Source organism: Saimiri boliviensis, chromosome 9 (assembly GCF_048565385.1).
Source record: "Saimiri boliviensis isolate mSaiBol1 chromosome 9, mSaiBol1.pri, whole genome shotgun sequence".
NCBI lineage: Eukaryota > Metazoa > Chordata > Mammalia > Primates > Cebidae > Saimiri > Saimiri boliviensis.
The window spans coordinates 7,950,242-7,962,969 of record NC_133457.1 but is presented as its reverse complement, the minus strand read 5'-3'; the positions used below and the strand labels follow the sequence as shown (position 1 = coordinate 7,962,969).

Here is a 12,728-nt window from a genome sequence, read left to right as displayed (position 1 = left end):
CTAATCTGAAAATCCAAAATCTTTCAAAATCCAAAATGCTCCAAAATCTGAAAGGTTTTGAATGCTAATAAAATGTCACAAATGAAAAATTCCACACCTGACTTTGTGACAGGTTGGAGTCAAAACTGTTTCATGAACAAAAATATTTCGAACAAAATTACCTTCAGGCTATGTGTATAAGGTGTATATGAAACAAATTAATTTCATGTTTAGACCTGGGTCCCATTCCCAAGATACCTCCTTATATATATGCAAATAATTCATACTAAGAAAAAATCCAAAATCTGAAACAGTTGTGGTTGTAAGCATTTTGGTTATGTGATAATTAACCTGTATGTGCTAACATAATTAACCTGTATGTGCCTCCCTCAAATGATGCACTGAGAAGGGCACATCACTTCTGTGGTATCTTTCCTAATAAAACATAATTTCAGGATAATAATGAGAAAACATCAGACAAACCCAAATTGAGGAACATTCTCTAAAATAGTAGTTTTCAAAATGTCAAGGTCATGAAAGATTGAGGAACTGTCACAGATTAGAAGAAATTTAAAATTGCCTTGTATTTTCTTGGATCGGATCCTGGAATAGTAAAAGGACACTAGTGGGAAAACTAATAAAATCAGAACACGTTGTGTACTCTAATTACTAGTATTATATCAAGGTTAATTTCTTAGATTTGATAAATGTTCTATGTTTATGTAAGTTGTACTTAAGGGGAAGCTTGAGTGAAAGATATATAGGACTCTACTATTTTTGGAATTCTTCTCTAAGTCTGAAATTTTTTAAATGTATCAGCTTTTCTATTCTTGATGGAGTCACATAGTTTTTGTTTGACTATGGACAGGATATAAATTCATTTTAAATGGAAACTAGTGCTGTGTTTTCAGTGACTGGAAACGTCTGGGCTTTGTGTATTTCTCTAGAATTCTAGATCAGAAGGAGGACGGTTGTGTTGTGGATATGCATCACTTCAACTCTGGGGCGCAGTCTGTTCTTGCCTATGCCACTGTGAATGGCTCTCTGGTTGGCTGGGATCTTAGGTCTTCAAGCAATGCGTGGACTTTAAAGCATGATTTAAAGTCGGGCCTCATCACTTCCTTTGCTGTGGACATTCATCAATGCTGGCTCTGCATTGGTAAGTTAACTTTCAAGTCATTGACTGGGCTTTGAATGCCGCTTATGCCTGTAATTGCTGTCTTGTGAAAGCAGTTTTTTCCTTTTTGTTTATTGGTAATTTTTCCCTTCTTTTTTTTTTCCATAATCATGTTAAAATAAGTTGCAATTTAATTTTTATTCATTAAAAAATAGGTTTGAAAGAATGAAAGTAGTATCCTAAGGCATAAAAGTTTCCACCTTACCCTTGTTCTTAAATGAGGCCCCTTACTTTATAATCATTAAGTGATCAGATTTGCTGGCATTCTCTTACTCTGCCAGTGAAACAGCAGACTTGATTTAAGGAAAACAGCATCTGAGATTGGGCAGACATGGTTTAAATTCCAGTAGCTTTAGGCAAGTTATTTAACTCCTCTGAATTCAGCTATCTTCATCTTCAAATGGGGATAATCCTTTCAAGGGCAGTGTTGAGGATTTATTGAGGTAAAAGGATTTCTCACAGTGCCTGGTGTTGGGAGAAGAGCTAAGCAATGGTTTCTTACTTTATTATTTGCCTTGTCTCCAAAGGCTGAAGATGAACCAAGTGATCTAGCTTGCTTAAACAGGATTTTAAAAAATGTATTGTTGCATGAGATTCCATTTTATAGATAACAGTTTGTGTATCCCTCTATCCCTCAGTTGATGCATAGGTGAGTTGTTTCTAGTGTTTGGCTTTTCAGAGTCAACCTGCTGTAAATATTTCCAAATAAGTCTTTGGAAGGACATATATATTTCCATTTCAGGCATATCTATACCCAAGAATGGGATTGCTGCTTTTGTAAAATGTATTTTTTAATTGACGATTATATATATTTGTGGGATACAGTGTGATGTTTTGATCTACGTATTAATTGTGGGATGATTAAATCAAACTTATAAACCTGTCACCTTACATACTTGCTGTGAAAACATTAAAATTTATTCTTTTGGCAACTTTGAAATATACTGTAATCTTATAGTCACCATTCTGTGCAGATCACCAAAGCTTATTCCTCCTAACTGAAACTTTATACTTACACTGTTTGATCAACATCTCCCCTTTTCCCATCTGCCCCTTTCTTCAAGTTTCGCATTTTTCCCCCATGGTGCTTTGAACCTGCCCCTTGAGAAGCTACCACATCTTCTTTTCTAGTTGGCATGCTTATTCAGAGGAATTATCTTCTGTGCGTGAATTTAGGTTTTCTAGATTTCCCTAACTTATTTGTTACACTCTTAAGTGTGTGCCCTTTGCTTTATTTTTATACAGTTTATATGGAATGCATTTTTTTTTTTTTTTTGCCTTTTGTGTGAATAAACTGCACAGGTACGGGAAGATATATATACCTGTCTAGAATGTTTAAGAGAGAAGGATAAATGGAAACAACTGAAATCTGATGATAGCTACAAAGCTGCTGCTAAAGTGATCATTGAATGCTAGTAAAATATCTTTGGGTATTTAAGGCAATGTGAACATTTTGACTTAACAAATTCATTTTATATCTTCTCAATAATAGCTTCTGTTTTTGTGGGTACCTTTGGCAGTTAATAACAATATCAATAACTAATGACTTACTCATTTTCAATTTACATTCATTAGTACTGTAGCAACATTTTGATAAGCACTTTATATCTCTGTTATTTAACACCAAAGGGGTACTGTTTGAAACTGGTGAGACAGCTTCATGAGAACAAACCTTTTTTAAGTAACTAAGGCATTTTTCAAATAAATTCATACAAAGCTAATACTGTTTACCATTTGTATAAATGGAGCTTGATGTGCTTTGATCATTAGATGGTAATTTTTTTGTGCTTTTATCTTTAAGGTACAAGCAGTGGTGCCATGGCTTGTTGGGACATGAGGTTCCAGTTGCCAATTTCAAGTCACTGTCATCCTTCCAGGGCTCGAATCAGGCGCCTCTCAATGCACCCTCTCTATCAGTCCTGGGTGATTGCAGGTAAGATGCAGGACTGGCTTTTATGTGTTGGGAGATTTTCTTGGAAAGTACATAATAACCTTCTGCCAAAACTCATGTTTTTAGTTTTTTCATATGAACTGAATGCTTCTCTTCTGATTGTGGAGGTTCCCCGCTACTGATACCTCACTGTCATTTAATATTGATTATGTTCAGAAATGATCTTGTCGGTCACCATCATTACGCTCCATTCTTAACTGTCCACTACTAGCTCCTATTATGTTTTTCCCCTTTGTCCCCTATTTTTGTTAAAGCTGCCACCATCTTCCTAGAGAGCTAAGTTAGAAACCTTGATTCATCCATCTCTGTTGCAGTTTCCTGTTGCTCTGTTTCCTTTGTGTTGCTTGAAAGTTTCCCTTCCCTCATTGGGCATTCAAATTTTCTTGTATGGCTCCTGGATAAGACACTTAGACAAGTCTTGAACCTGATTTTCCTCATCTTTAATATGTAGTTAAAAATATACTTACCTTGTAGAGTTACAAGGAATTGAGATAAAACATGCAAATTATATACTCTAGCACACAATTAAGGCTTGATAAATAATAACTCATTATTATTTGAGACAGAGTTTTGCTCTTGTTACCCAGGCTGGAGTGCAATGGCGCAATCTCGGCTCACTGCAACCTCCACCTCTTGGGTTCAAGCAGTTCTCCTGCCTCAGCCTCCCGAGTAACTGGGGCTACAGGCGTGTGCCACCATGCCCAGCTAATTTTTGTATTTTTAGTAGAGACAGGGTTTCACCATGTTGACCAGGATGGTCTCGATCTCTTGACCTTGTGATCCACCCACCTCGGCCACCCAAAGTGCTGGGATTACAGGCGTGAGCCACCGCGCCCGGCCAACTCTTACTATGTTTTCCCCTCTTTCCTCTAGGCTCTTTGTGATCCCTTCTTGTACACCTAGTCCATCTCATAGACTGCTGCTATAAGTCACCATGTTGCCAAGTTCTGTGGCCATTATTGTGAGCCCTTTGCTTACTTACCATTTGATCAGTTGATTTCCATTGTTTTCAGATACTCTCCTTACCTGGGTTCAAGGACCTTTCTCTCGTTTCTCCTACTTCTTGGTCTGCTGGTTCCTTCTCATCTTCCTGGCTTTAAATTGTAGCCTGCCACAGGACCCAGTCTTTGGTGTTAACCACTTCTACACTGGCTGTGTGTGTGATCTCATGCAATCTCATGCTTTAACTACTACCTTTAGTCAGACTCTTATATATCTATTTAAAATCTCCTTTAAGATGTCTGATAGCCATTAAAAACTCAATGTCTAACTAAACTGATGCTTGATTTCCTGTCTACTGAGTCTCTCTACCACTGCCTCCTACTGCTCTTCCTATGGTATTCTCTCAGTAAATGGCAACTAGGTGCTCAGAAGCCTGGAATTGTCCTTGACTGTTCTTTTTCTCATTCCACTTCCAGTCCATTAGCCAGTCCTGTAGGTTCTATTTTAAAGTATATCCAGAATGTGATCACTGTTTACTACCTGCATCACTATCTCCCTAGTCCAAACCACTGCAGTCTCTTTCCCCTATTAATACAGTATTCTCTTCACAGCCTGCTTCTGTCTGTACCTCTTAAGACCACTTGTTTTTCTGCTTAGTACCTTCTGTTGGCTTCTCGGTCCAAAAGACTTTATGGGACCTGCCTTCTTGCCACCTCTCTGACCTTTATCACTCAGAATTCTAACAGGAAGCAGTACCAGACTCAAGGTGGGGCAATTTAAGGAGAATTTATTTTCAAAGAAAATTGTTTACAAAGGTTTGGGTGTAGGGGTATCACAAAAGATAGTACAGTAATACGGGTTGGTAATAGCAGAGTAGCAGGAGGTGGTGTGAGGGGAGGAGTGTGTGGTTACTGAATTTGGAAAGAAGCTGAGAACAAAAGGCTGCCGTGAAAGGAGCAGTGACTTTGGGATGAGGGATAAAACCAGCCTGATGGGAATGACCTTTCTTCCCTCCCTCCCTTTGATCTCTGGCTAGGGTTTCCCATAGGCATGTATTAGTTTCCCATTACACCACAACTTATTAAATAATTCTGGAGGCCAGAAGTCTGAAATGGGTTTTGTAGACCAAAATCAAGGTAGCAACAGAACCGTATTCCCTCTGGAAGTACTAGGGGAACATCTATTTCCTTGCCTTTTCCTGCTTCTAGAACTAAATTCCTTGGCTAATGGCTCCTCTTTTCATCTTCAGAGCCAGCAACATAGCATCTTGTTTCATTGTTAAATTGCTTTCTGTTTTTGCTGCCAAATCTGCCTCCCTTGTCTAAGAAGATTTGTGATTGCATGTGGGGGATCCCCTTGGGTAATCCAGAATAATCTGTCTCAAGGTCCTTAACTTCATCACATCGGTAAAGTCACTTAGCTATATAAGGTACCATTCACAGGTTATAGGACTTGGGTATCTTGGGGCCATTATTTAGCTTACCACAGGCTGGTGAATCCAGCCAGCTTGTTGATGTGGTTCATTCAGGCCAGATTTAGAGCAGCAAATGGAAAGTGACCAGCACTACTGCCCTTTCTCCTACTTAGCTCCCATTCTCAGTCTGCTCCTGCCACACTGATTTGTTCTTTGAACTCAGCATACTCCTGCTTCGCATTTTTGTCTGTTGTCTTCACTAGAATGGAAGTTCATGAAACTGGGAATTTTTCTGCTTTGTTTGCCATCTTTTCTTCAGTGTCTAGTACAGTGACTAGCCCATAGTAAAAATATTTACTGTATTTACCGACTCAGTAAATAACAATAATTGAATAAAGCTTATTATATTGTCTCTCCCGCTGAGACAAAGAGGTTTATCTTTCTCTCAGTACTGCAGTTTGTTTTGCTGCAATCTTCCCCAGCTCATTTTGTCTGAATCCTGGTTCTGGCCTTTGTCTCCCTTAGCTGTTCAGGGCAACAATGAAGTGTCCATGTGGGACATGGAGACTGGTGACAGAAGATTTACTCTCTGGGCCAGCAGTGCACCACCACTTTCCGAATTACAGGTTTGACTTCAGTTTTTACTGTAAAGGATGATACTATTCCCCACATCGTAAGCACTTTCAGGTGTTTAATCAAACCTATTATCTGTTGGGCTTTTGGGTTATATTTAAATTTGGTTATTCAGCAACATCAAGTTTCATGTGGCCATTGCTACATGAGTGTTTCCTTGCACGTGGTCTGCAGCACTGGGTAAATAAGTTGCTAGCCCCATAAAGCTTGTGATGTTTAGGAAAAGCCCAGATTGAAGTAGATAGAGCATACATAACTGGTCTGTCACTTCTTCGGGTAACCAGGTGCTTATAAAGCTTCTGACAGTTAACTTGCCTGTAGAAATAGCACCATCATTTATGGCATAGAGTGATGTCTTTTATTTGACTCCATATTTATTTCTTTTAAGCCTTCTCCTCATAGTGTTCATGGTATCTACTGTAGTCCTGCAGATGGAAATCCTATCCTGCTAACAGCTGGCTCAGATATGAAAATAAGGTACTATATCTCAATGAATACTTAAAAAGAATAAAATGTAGATGGATACTGTTACAAGGTGTTATTATAGATATTGATGGCACTGTAATGTTTAAAATCATCTTATAAGGACAGCTATTAATCCTTTCTTTGTAACCAATAGTATGCTATTCTAAAAAAACCTCTACAATACATTGATGAAGATAAGCCAATGATTACCAGTTTCTCCCATTGTCCTATAGATAGTCTTATTTATTTCCTCTTCCCCCTAGGTTTTGGGACTTGGCTTACCCAGAAAGGTCCTATGTTGTTGCAGGAAGTACTAGTTCGCCATCTGTGTCCTACTACAGGAAAATAATTGAAGGCACTGAAGTTGTCCAGGTACAGTAATCTTTTCATTTCTTTCAACTTTTGTAAGCATAAACATGGCTTTCATAAACAGAATTAAGATAAATGGCTTGATGCAAGAGAGGAGTACTTTCAATTTATTGTTTCTTGAATTTTCTGTATTAAAAAAATTAACTTTTATTAAGGTAAAATAAGTACATATTAAGTAATAGCTCAAATGACCAGTAGGTACTTTATAACATCGTAAAGAAGCACTTTTTATTATCCTCTTACAAATGAAAAAGGCACAGTAAAGTTAAGTAACTTGTTCAAGATCACACAGCTAGGAAACAGAAAGCTGGGATTCAAACCTGGCTGTTGGGACTCTAAAGTTTGTATTCTGGACTCAGGTAAAAACTTCAAGAAAGAAAACATACCTTTGGTGCCTGGGCCAAAGTAGGTACTCCATAAATGAGAGTGTGCTTCCTTCATGACAATAAGCTTTAGAAGTACTAGAACATCTGCTAGTATTCTATCCCTTTTTTCTTTTGATGTTGGCAAAAGTTAATATGCACACAATATTGGCCTGAAGCGGCTCCTCATGAAATACAATGACTAGGACCGTAGAATGTCATTTTGGCTCCTTTACTTGTTTTACTCTGTGTATTTGTGAAAGCATGACTACTTTACAAAAGGTGTTAACTTAAATACAACAGGAGCATCTCAGAAGCATGACTATTGACGAGAGGAAGAATGTGGTACAGACTTTAACTTCTGGCTTTCTCCCTGACTTTTAATCACCAAACAGGAAATTCAGAATAAGCAGAAAGTAGGACCAAGTGATGACACCCCTCGAAGGGGCCCAGAGTCCCTGCCCGTGGGACATCACGACATCATCACTGATGTTGCCACATTCCAGACAACACAGGGCTTCATCGTAACTGCTTCTAGAGATGGGATTGTGAAGGTGTGGAAATAAAAACCTACTGATTTGTATAAATTGTAATAAAAAGTTATAGTTATATATACTACTGTAACTCAAGAGAAAAGACATTTCTAGAGAACAGATTCATTTGCTTAATTTTCAAAATTTTGTCTCTATATTCCTGTTTTATGACTAAATTATACTCAAAATGGTTAAGATGTACTTGACTAGTTTACTTACGCATTTGTTTGCAAGAATCGGCCAGCCAGTAATGTCTGGGATTTTTATTGTATATGTTAACAGAGATGAGAAATATAAAATATGAAAACAAACGTTTATTTTGTATTGAAAAAGATGGTTGAAAAGGTGATTGTAAGCTATTATAGTATAAACACATTTTTGCTATTAAAAATGCTATTCAAAGCAGTTAGTGTTCATGCATCCTAAGAGTTTGTGCTTTCCATGGTGTTTTTAAATGGTAAATTTTAGCAGCATTTGTTCTAAGGTGAAGAAATGGATTCTATATCACAAGGAATCAACGACAAAACTAGGTGTTAGGTCCCAATCTCTGGGCTCTAAATACTGTGCTATTTCTGCTCTGTCTTACATATCTTGTGTGTGTTTTACAATTTACCTTATTAGTTATTTAACACTGTAGAATTGATTTCCAACATATTCGTTATACAAGTGTGCCTCCTCTTGGCCATTACCATGTTTCATGGGCTGTACCATAAATTCTGACGCTGGGCCCAACAACTTGCTTTTATCCAGTATAGACTATTGAATGCATGAAAAAGAAAACAAGTTGTTAAAAATACACCGGACGTTTACATTTTTAAAAGGCCAAAATTGGTCTTTTCCACTATGATAAACCCCTTTAAGGTTATGGATTACTATTTGCATACAGACTCTCTCCATATTTAATTCTCATCCACTTGTAGAAGGGTTTATTACATTCAAAATATTTAAGTTTAAAATTAGTTACATGAGTCTATAAAACCGAAAGGTTGAATAGATAATCTCAGCCAAGGGAAAAGCCTACTTGTTTAGAAATACTCTAAGAATTTTCTATAGTTTTATAATGATAATTAAGTTGCAGTACATGTGGTTTACAAAGTATACATCTAGTTTCATGATTCAATACAATCATCCTAGGTATCTCTGGGGTATTGGTTCCAGGACCTACCAAGGATTCCAAAAGCCACAGATGCTCTAGTCTCTTATATAAAACGATGCTGTATTTGCATATAGTCTACACACATCTTCTGATATACGTTAAATTATTTCTAGGTCACTTGTGATACCTAATACAATGTAAATGCTATATAAATAGTTGTTACACTGTATTGTTTAGAGAATGAAAAGAAGAACGTCTGTACATGTTCAGTACAGACACAACCATCCTTTTTTTCTGAATATTTTTTATCCATGGTTAAATTTATGGATGTGAAACCCACAGCTACAGAGAGCCAACTGTACTTAGTTTTTAGACAGGTAAACAACAAAACTGCAGAGTTATTTGTTTACTGACAAAAAATGCCCAGTCATTTAGAAACCTCAAAGTTAGGAGTGATGGTCTAACTAGGCTTGATAGCTTAGTGGATTAGTAGAAATTGCAACTTTGGCATTGTCATGGTGCCTTGCTTTTGTTTCCCTTAAAGTTTGCTAAGACCATATTTACAGGATTTCTAGCTACTAAGTCAGATTTAGAGTCTGCAGGGGATTGGGAAAATTTTTTTGATAATATAAACTGTAATGCTGAGATTGGACTTCAGCCTGGAGCCATTAGATAAGCTGTAAGACTGATAAATGTGGGAAATGCTGAGGAAAAAAATGGAGTGGGCTGACAGAGATACCCTTTTCTCCCCTTACCACCCATTCTTCTCTGTCCTCCTGCCCCACAAAAGAGCCCCAGTTTTGAAAAAAAAAAAAAAAAAAAAAAAAAGTAAAAAAGTTATTTGGTTGAATTCTAAGTATTACAATCTGATACCATGTTAAGTTGCATCTCCTTTTAACCTCTACCTAAAAAAAAAGTTTGACTCATAGCTCAGTGCAGAGATAATGGGAGGCAGTTCCTTTAAGAGTCAAAGAAGCATCCTGCTTCTGTGATTCCTGGTTGAATATAAATTTAGTAAAGCTATATTTAAACTTAATTTTTGCTGTTTCCACTTTTCAGGGAAAATAGTATTAGGGATTTTTAGAAAAGAACTTCCATTTGCAGCATGCCTTAAAGCTCTCACCTATTAGTAATTCAAAAGATGGCCCAAAATGCTAAAAATAATCGATCGCCAAGGGAATATTTGTTCTTTACTTGCCAGTGCAGAAAAACAGACACATACATCTTAATAGTATTTGTAACAATTAACAAAGGGAGTTTGTGCTTAACTCAAAAGTTAACCAGAAAAACCTCTTTCATTAAAATATGTCGTAAATATTGCTCATTAATTTCCTGTACTGGAAACATTTTTCCTGAACCCCTAAGCACCACTTAGGATAGATGAAACAAACCTGATGTGTTTTATTCTTCTCTATTACCTGAGTATGAATGTGACATTTAACTCTGAATTTCTTGCTCCTCTGAAGACATTAGGTACTGTCTTTGGATTTGCCTGAGTAAGAATGGCAGAAGTGGTTTTACAAAAAATACCGCAGATAAATTTTCTTTCCAAGTTTTATGAAAATAGGTATAGGAAAGAAAATCTGAATGTCAGTATCCATCTGCTCCATGCTTCCACCAAGCAGGGCTTCTTTCCATTCCCAAAGAGAGGGATATTCTGGATTAACAGGGTCATTGCTACCAACTGTGGAGCCAGCCCTTAGACTGAAGTAAGGTCTGAACATTGTGTTAAAATTAAATAATGCTACAGATACTGGGTGTTGTTGAAAATAGCCCTATCATAAAAATAAAAATGAAATGCAGATGAGGATACAGCCATTAGAGCATGCTGCTAGAGACCAGGTACTTCTAAAACCTTTCCTACTCTAACTTACTCTGATCTCTTTAGCATCTCTGCAACTGCATATGAATTTGTAGATTAAAACAACAATCTTCTTGTGTTTTTCCACACTCAGTGTGTATTTAAGGGTGTTTTTAAGAGCTCTGCCAGTCATGTTTTGGTGCTGTTTATTACTGACTAAACAGCTACGTGATTAGGTAAAATTAACTCAGAGCTTCATCTATGGCAAGTTGTGTCTTGATTCTCCTTGTCTAAAGAATATATGGATTAGTGAAAATTAATAAATGACCGTAAGAGGAAAGACAGACTAGAAGTCCATCAAAATGGCTTCAGGCTCCTTCAAAATGGCAGTAAGCTTCATAATGAAGAGAAAAGTTCTAGCTCAAAAGCAGTAGTTTATGTTCTGTGGGAATTAATGACTTTTTCAGTGAGTTTAGGAGAATTTAGATCTGGAGAAAATTACCCTTTTTCATTAGGCCAAGCAAACTCCCACAGTGGTGCGTTTAAACATGGAAGGTCAAATTTTTAAAAAGACGATACATAAACAGCATCCATTTCTAGGGTAAATTTTGGAATGGCTTAAAACATTTAAAAATAACTTTCGTTAAATAGATGAGCATTAGATATTACCAAATTAGGAAAGGCGGATGAGTGTGCAGAAAATCAGCTGGACAGAGACAAAAGAATTAAACAAACCCATGTACACATGCATACATCATACAAATTTTACCTTCAAATTACGTCTCCATTAGACTTTTCAAAACACTTCTTTCATTCTTCTGTCTTCTAATGAAACAGTTCCTGGATATATCAGTCTTAGAGTGCTAGAATTGTCAGGAGTGGTCAAATAAATGAACAAAATAAATCAATACTAATGAATACAGGAGGTCAAGTCACCTGATAACCTACAAACTGTTGCTTGAGTTCCGGCAGCAGATTTAGTTACTGTTGAAGTCCAGAGTCTTACCATACTTCCTAAGGCTATGTTGTTCAAGCATTTCTTTTACCGTGTTGTTGAAGAGCAGTTTTTGTCACCCTTTTTCCATTCTTAAAAATATGGGAGGTGTTTCTGATAAAATTTTGAATAGCACCATCTCTGCCACTTCTTGTTACTCTTGAAAGATATTTTTTATCTTGAAAGAATTTTGCCTTCTGTAATACATCATCTTTCAGGGTAGCTTTATGTGGTCCAGGAACAAAGCTATACAACAAACGAGAACATTACAGAAGATAAATGCCATTTCAGCTTTAATAGACTACATATTAATCTGTCTTACTAAATTGTTTCACCCAATTCCTTGTTGTAGCCTTCCTCCCGGGTAATTTTAAAATTATTAAACTGGGTACTTATTCTGGCTCATAAATCAGAAGCTGACAAATGAGACATCTCATCAAAGTATGCAAAAGTATTTCAGCAGCAGTTTCTTCTTGGAAGATATACCACTCAGGTCTGCCTATGGTTGGTCCACTAGCTGAACTTTTATTCGCCTGTAAACCTCTTCATGATCTGTTCCCCACTTTTCCACCCAACCAGAAAGAAGATTCATGAGACCTTGTCTGTTAACTATAGTAATCCCAGGAACCTAAAAGTGCTTAACACGTAGCAGTCACTCAATAAGTATGTCTAATGAAAGCATGAATGTATGCCACTCCCTTCTTTCATCTCTTCCTTTCTTCCATAGGTCCGTCTATCCATGTGTTGACTACCTGCTTAATAGAAGGCACTGAGTTAGTTACAATGGGAGACATAGAGATAGAGCCTAGTCTGGCAGGCACATAAAGAGCCTGGCTGAGAGTTATGAGTAACCCAACAGTAAAGGAGCTGGAGTCAGGCTCTGCAAGGGCTTTTAGGTCGGGTTGAGAAATCAGGGAATCATAGAAGCCAAGTGCTAACTAGAACTTAGAGCCTGTCTGAAAAACCTATGCTGACAGAGTGTCCTAGAATCTACTGCCTATATGGCAGCCAT

The 12,728-nt window shown here is 37.2% G+C and overlaps 2 protein-coding genes across 3 annotated transcripts in view; one reads left to right on the top strand and one right to left on the bottom strand.

The window, feature by feature from the left end:
• Positions 1-7,858, top strand: part of PIK3R4 (phosphoinositide-3-kinase regulatory subunit 4) — a 70,663-nt gene extending 62,805 nt beyond the window's left edge. For both annotated transcript variants that reach the window (XM_074405448.1, XM_010335820.3), the window contains 6 exons: positions 927-1,138; positions 2,958-3,089; positions 5,989-6,089; positions 6,485-6,573; positions 6,825-6,933; positions 7,688-7,858. In XM_074405448.1, coding sequence (XP_074261549.1) covers positions 927-1,138; positions 2,958-3,089; positions 5,989-6,089; positions 6,485-6,573; positions 6,825-6,933; positions 7,688-7,858 — 814 coding nt within the window. The remainder of the gene's footprint in view (positions 1-926; positions 1,139-2,957; positions 3,090-5,988; positions 6,090-6,484; positions 6,574-6,824; positions 6,934-7,687) is intronic.
• Positions 7,859-11,751: 3,893 nt separating this feature from the next.
• The window catches only part of COL6A6 (collagen type VI alpha 6 chain), a 108,632-nt gene continuing 107,655 nt past the window's right edge, over positions 11,752-12,728 (bottom strand). The window contains exon 37 of the mRNA XM_003925092.4: positions 11,752-11,962. Coding sequence (XP_003925141.1) covers positions 11,752-11,962 — 211 coding nt within the window. The remainder of the gene's footprint in view (positions 11,963-12,728) is intronic.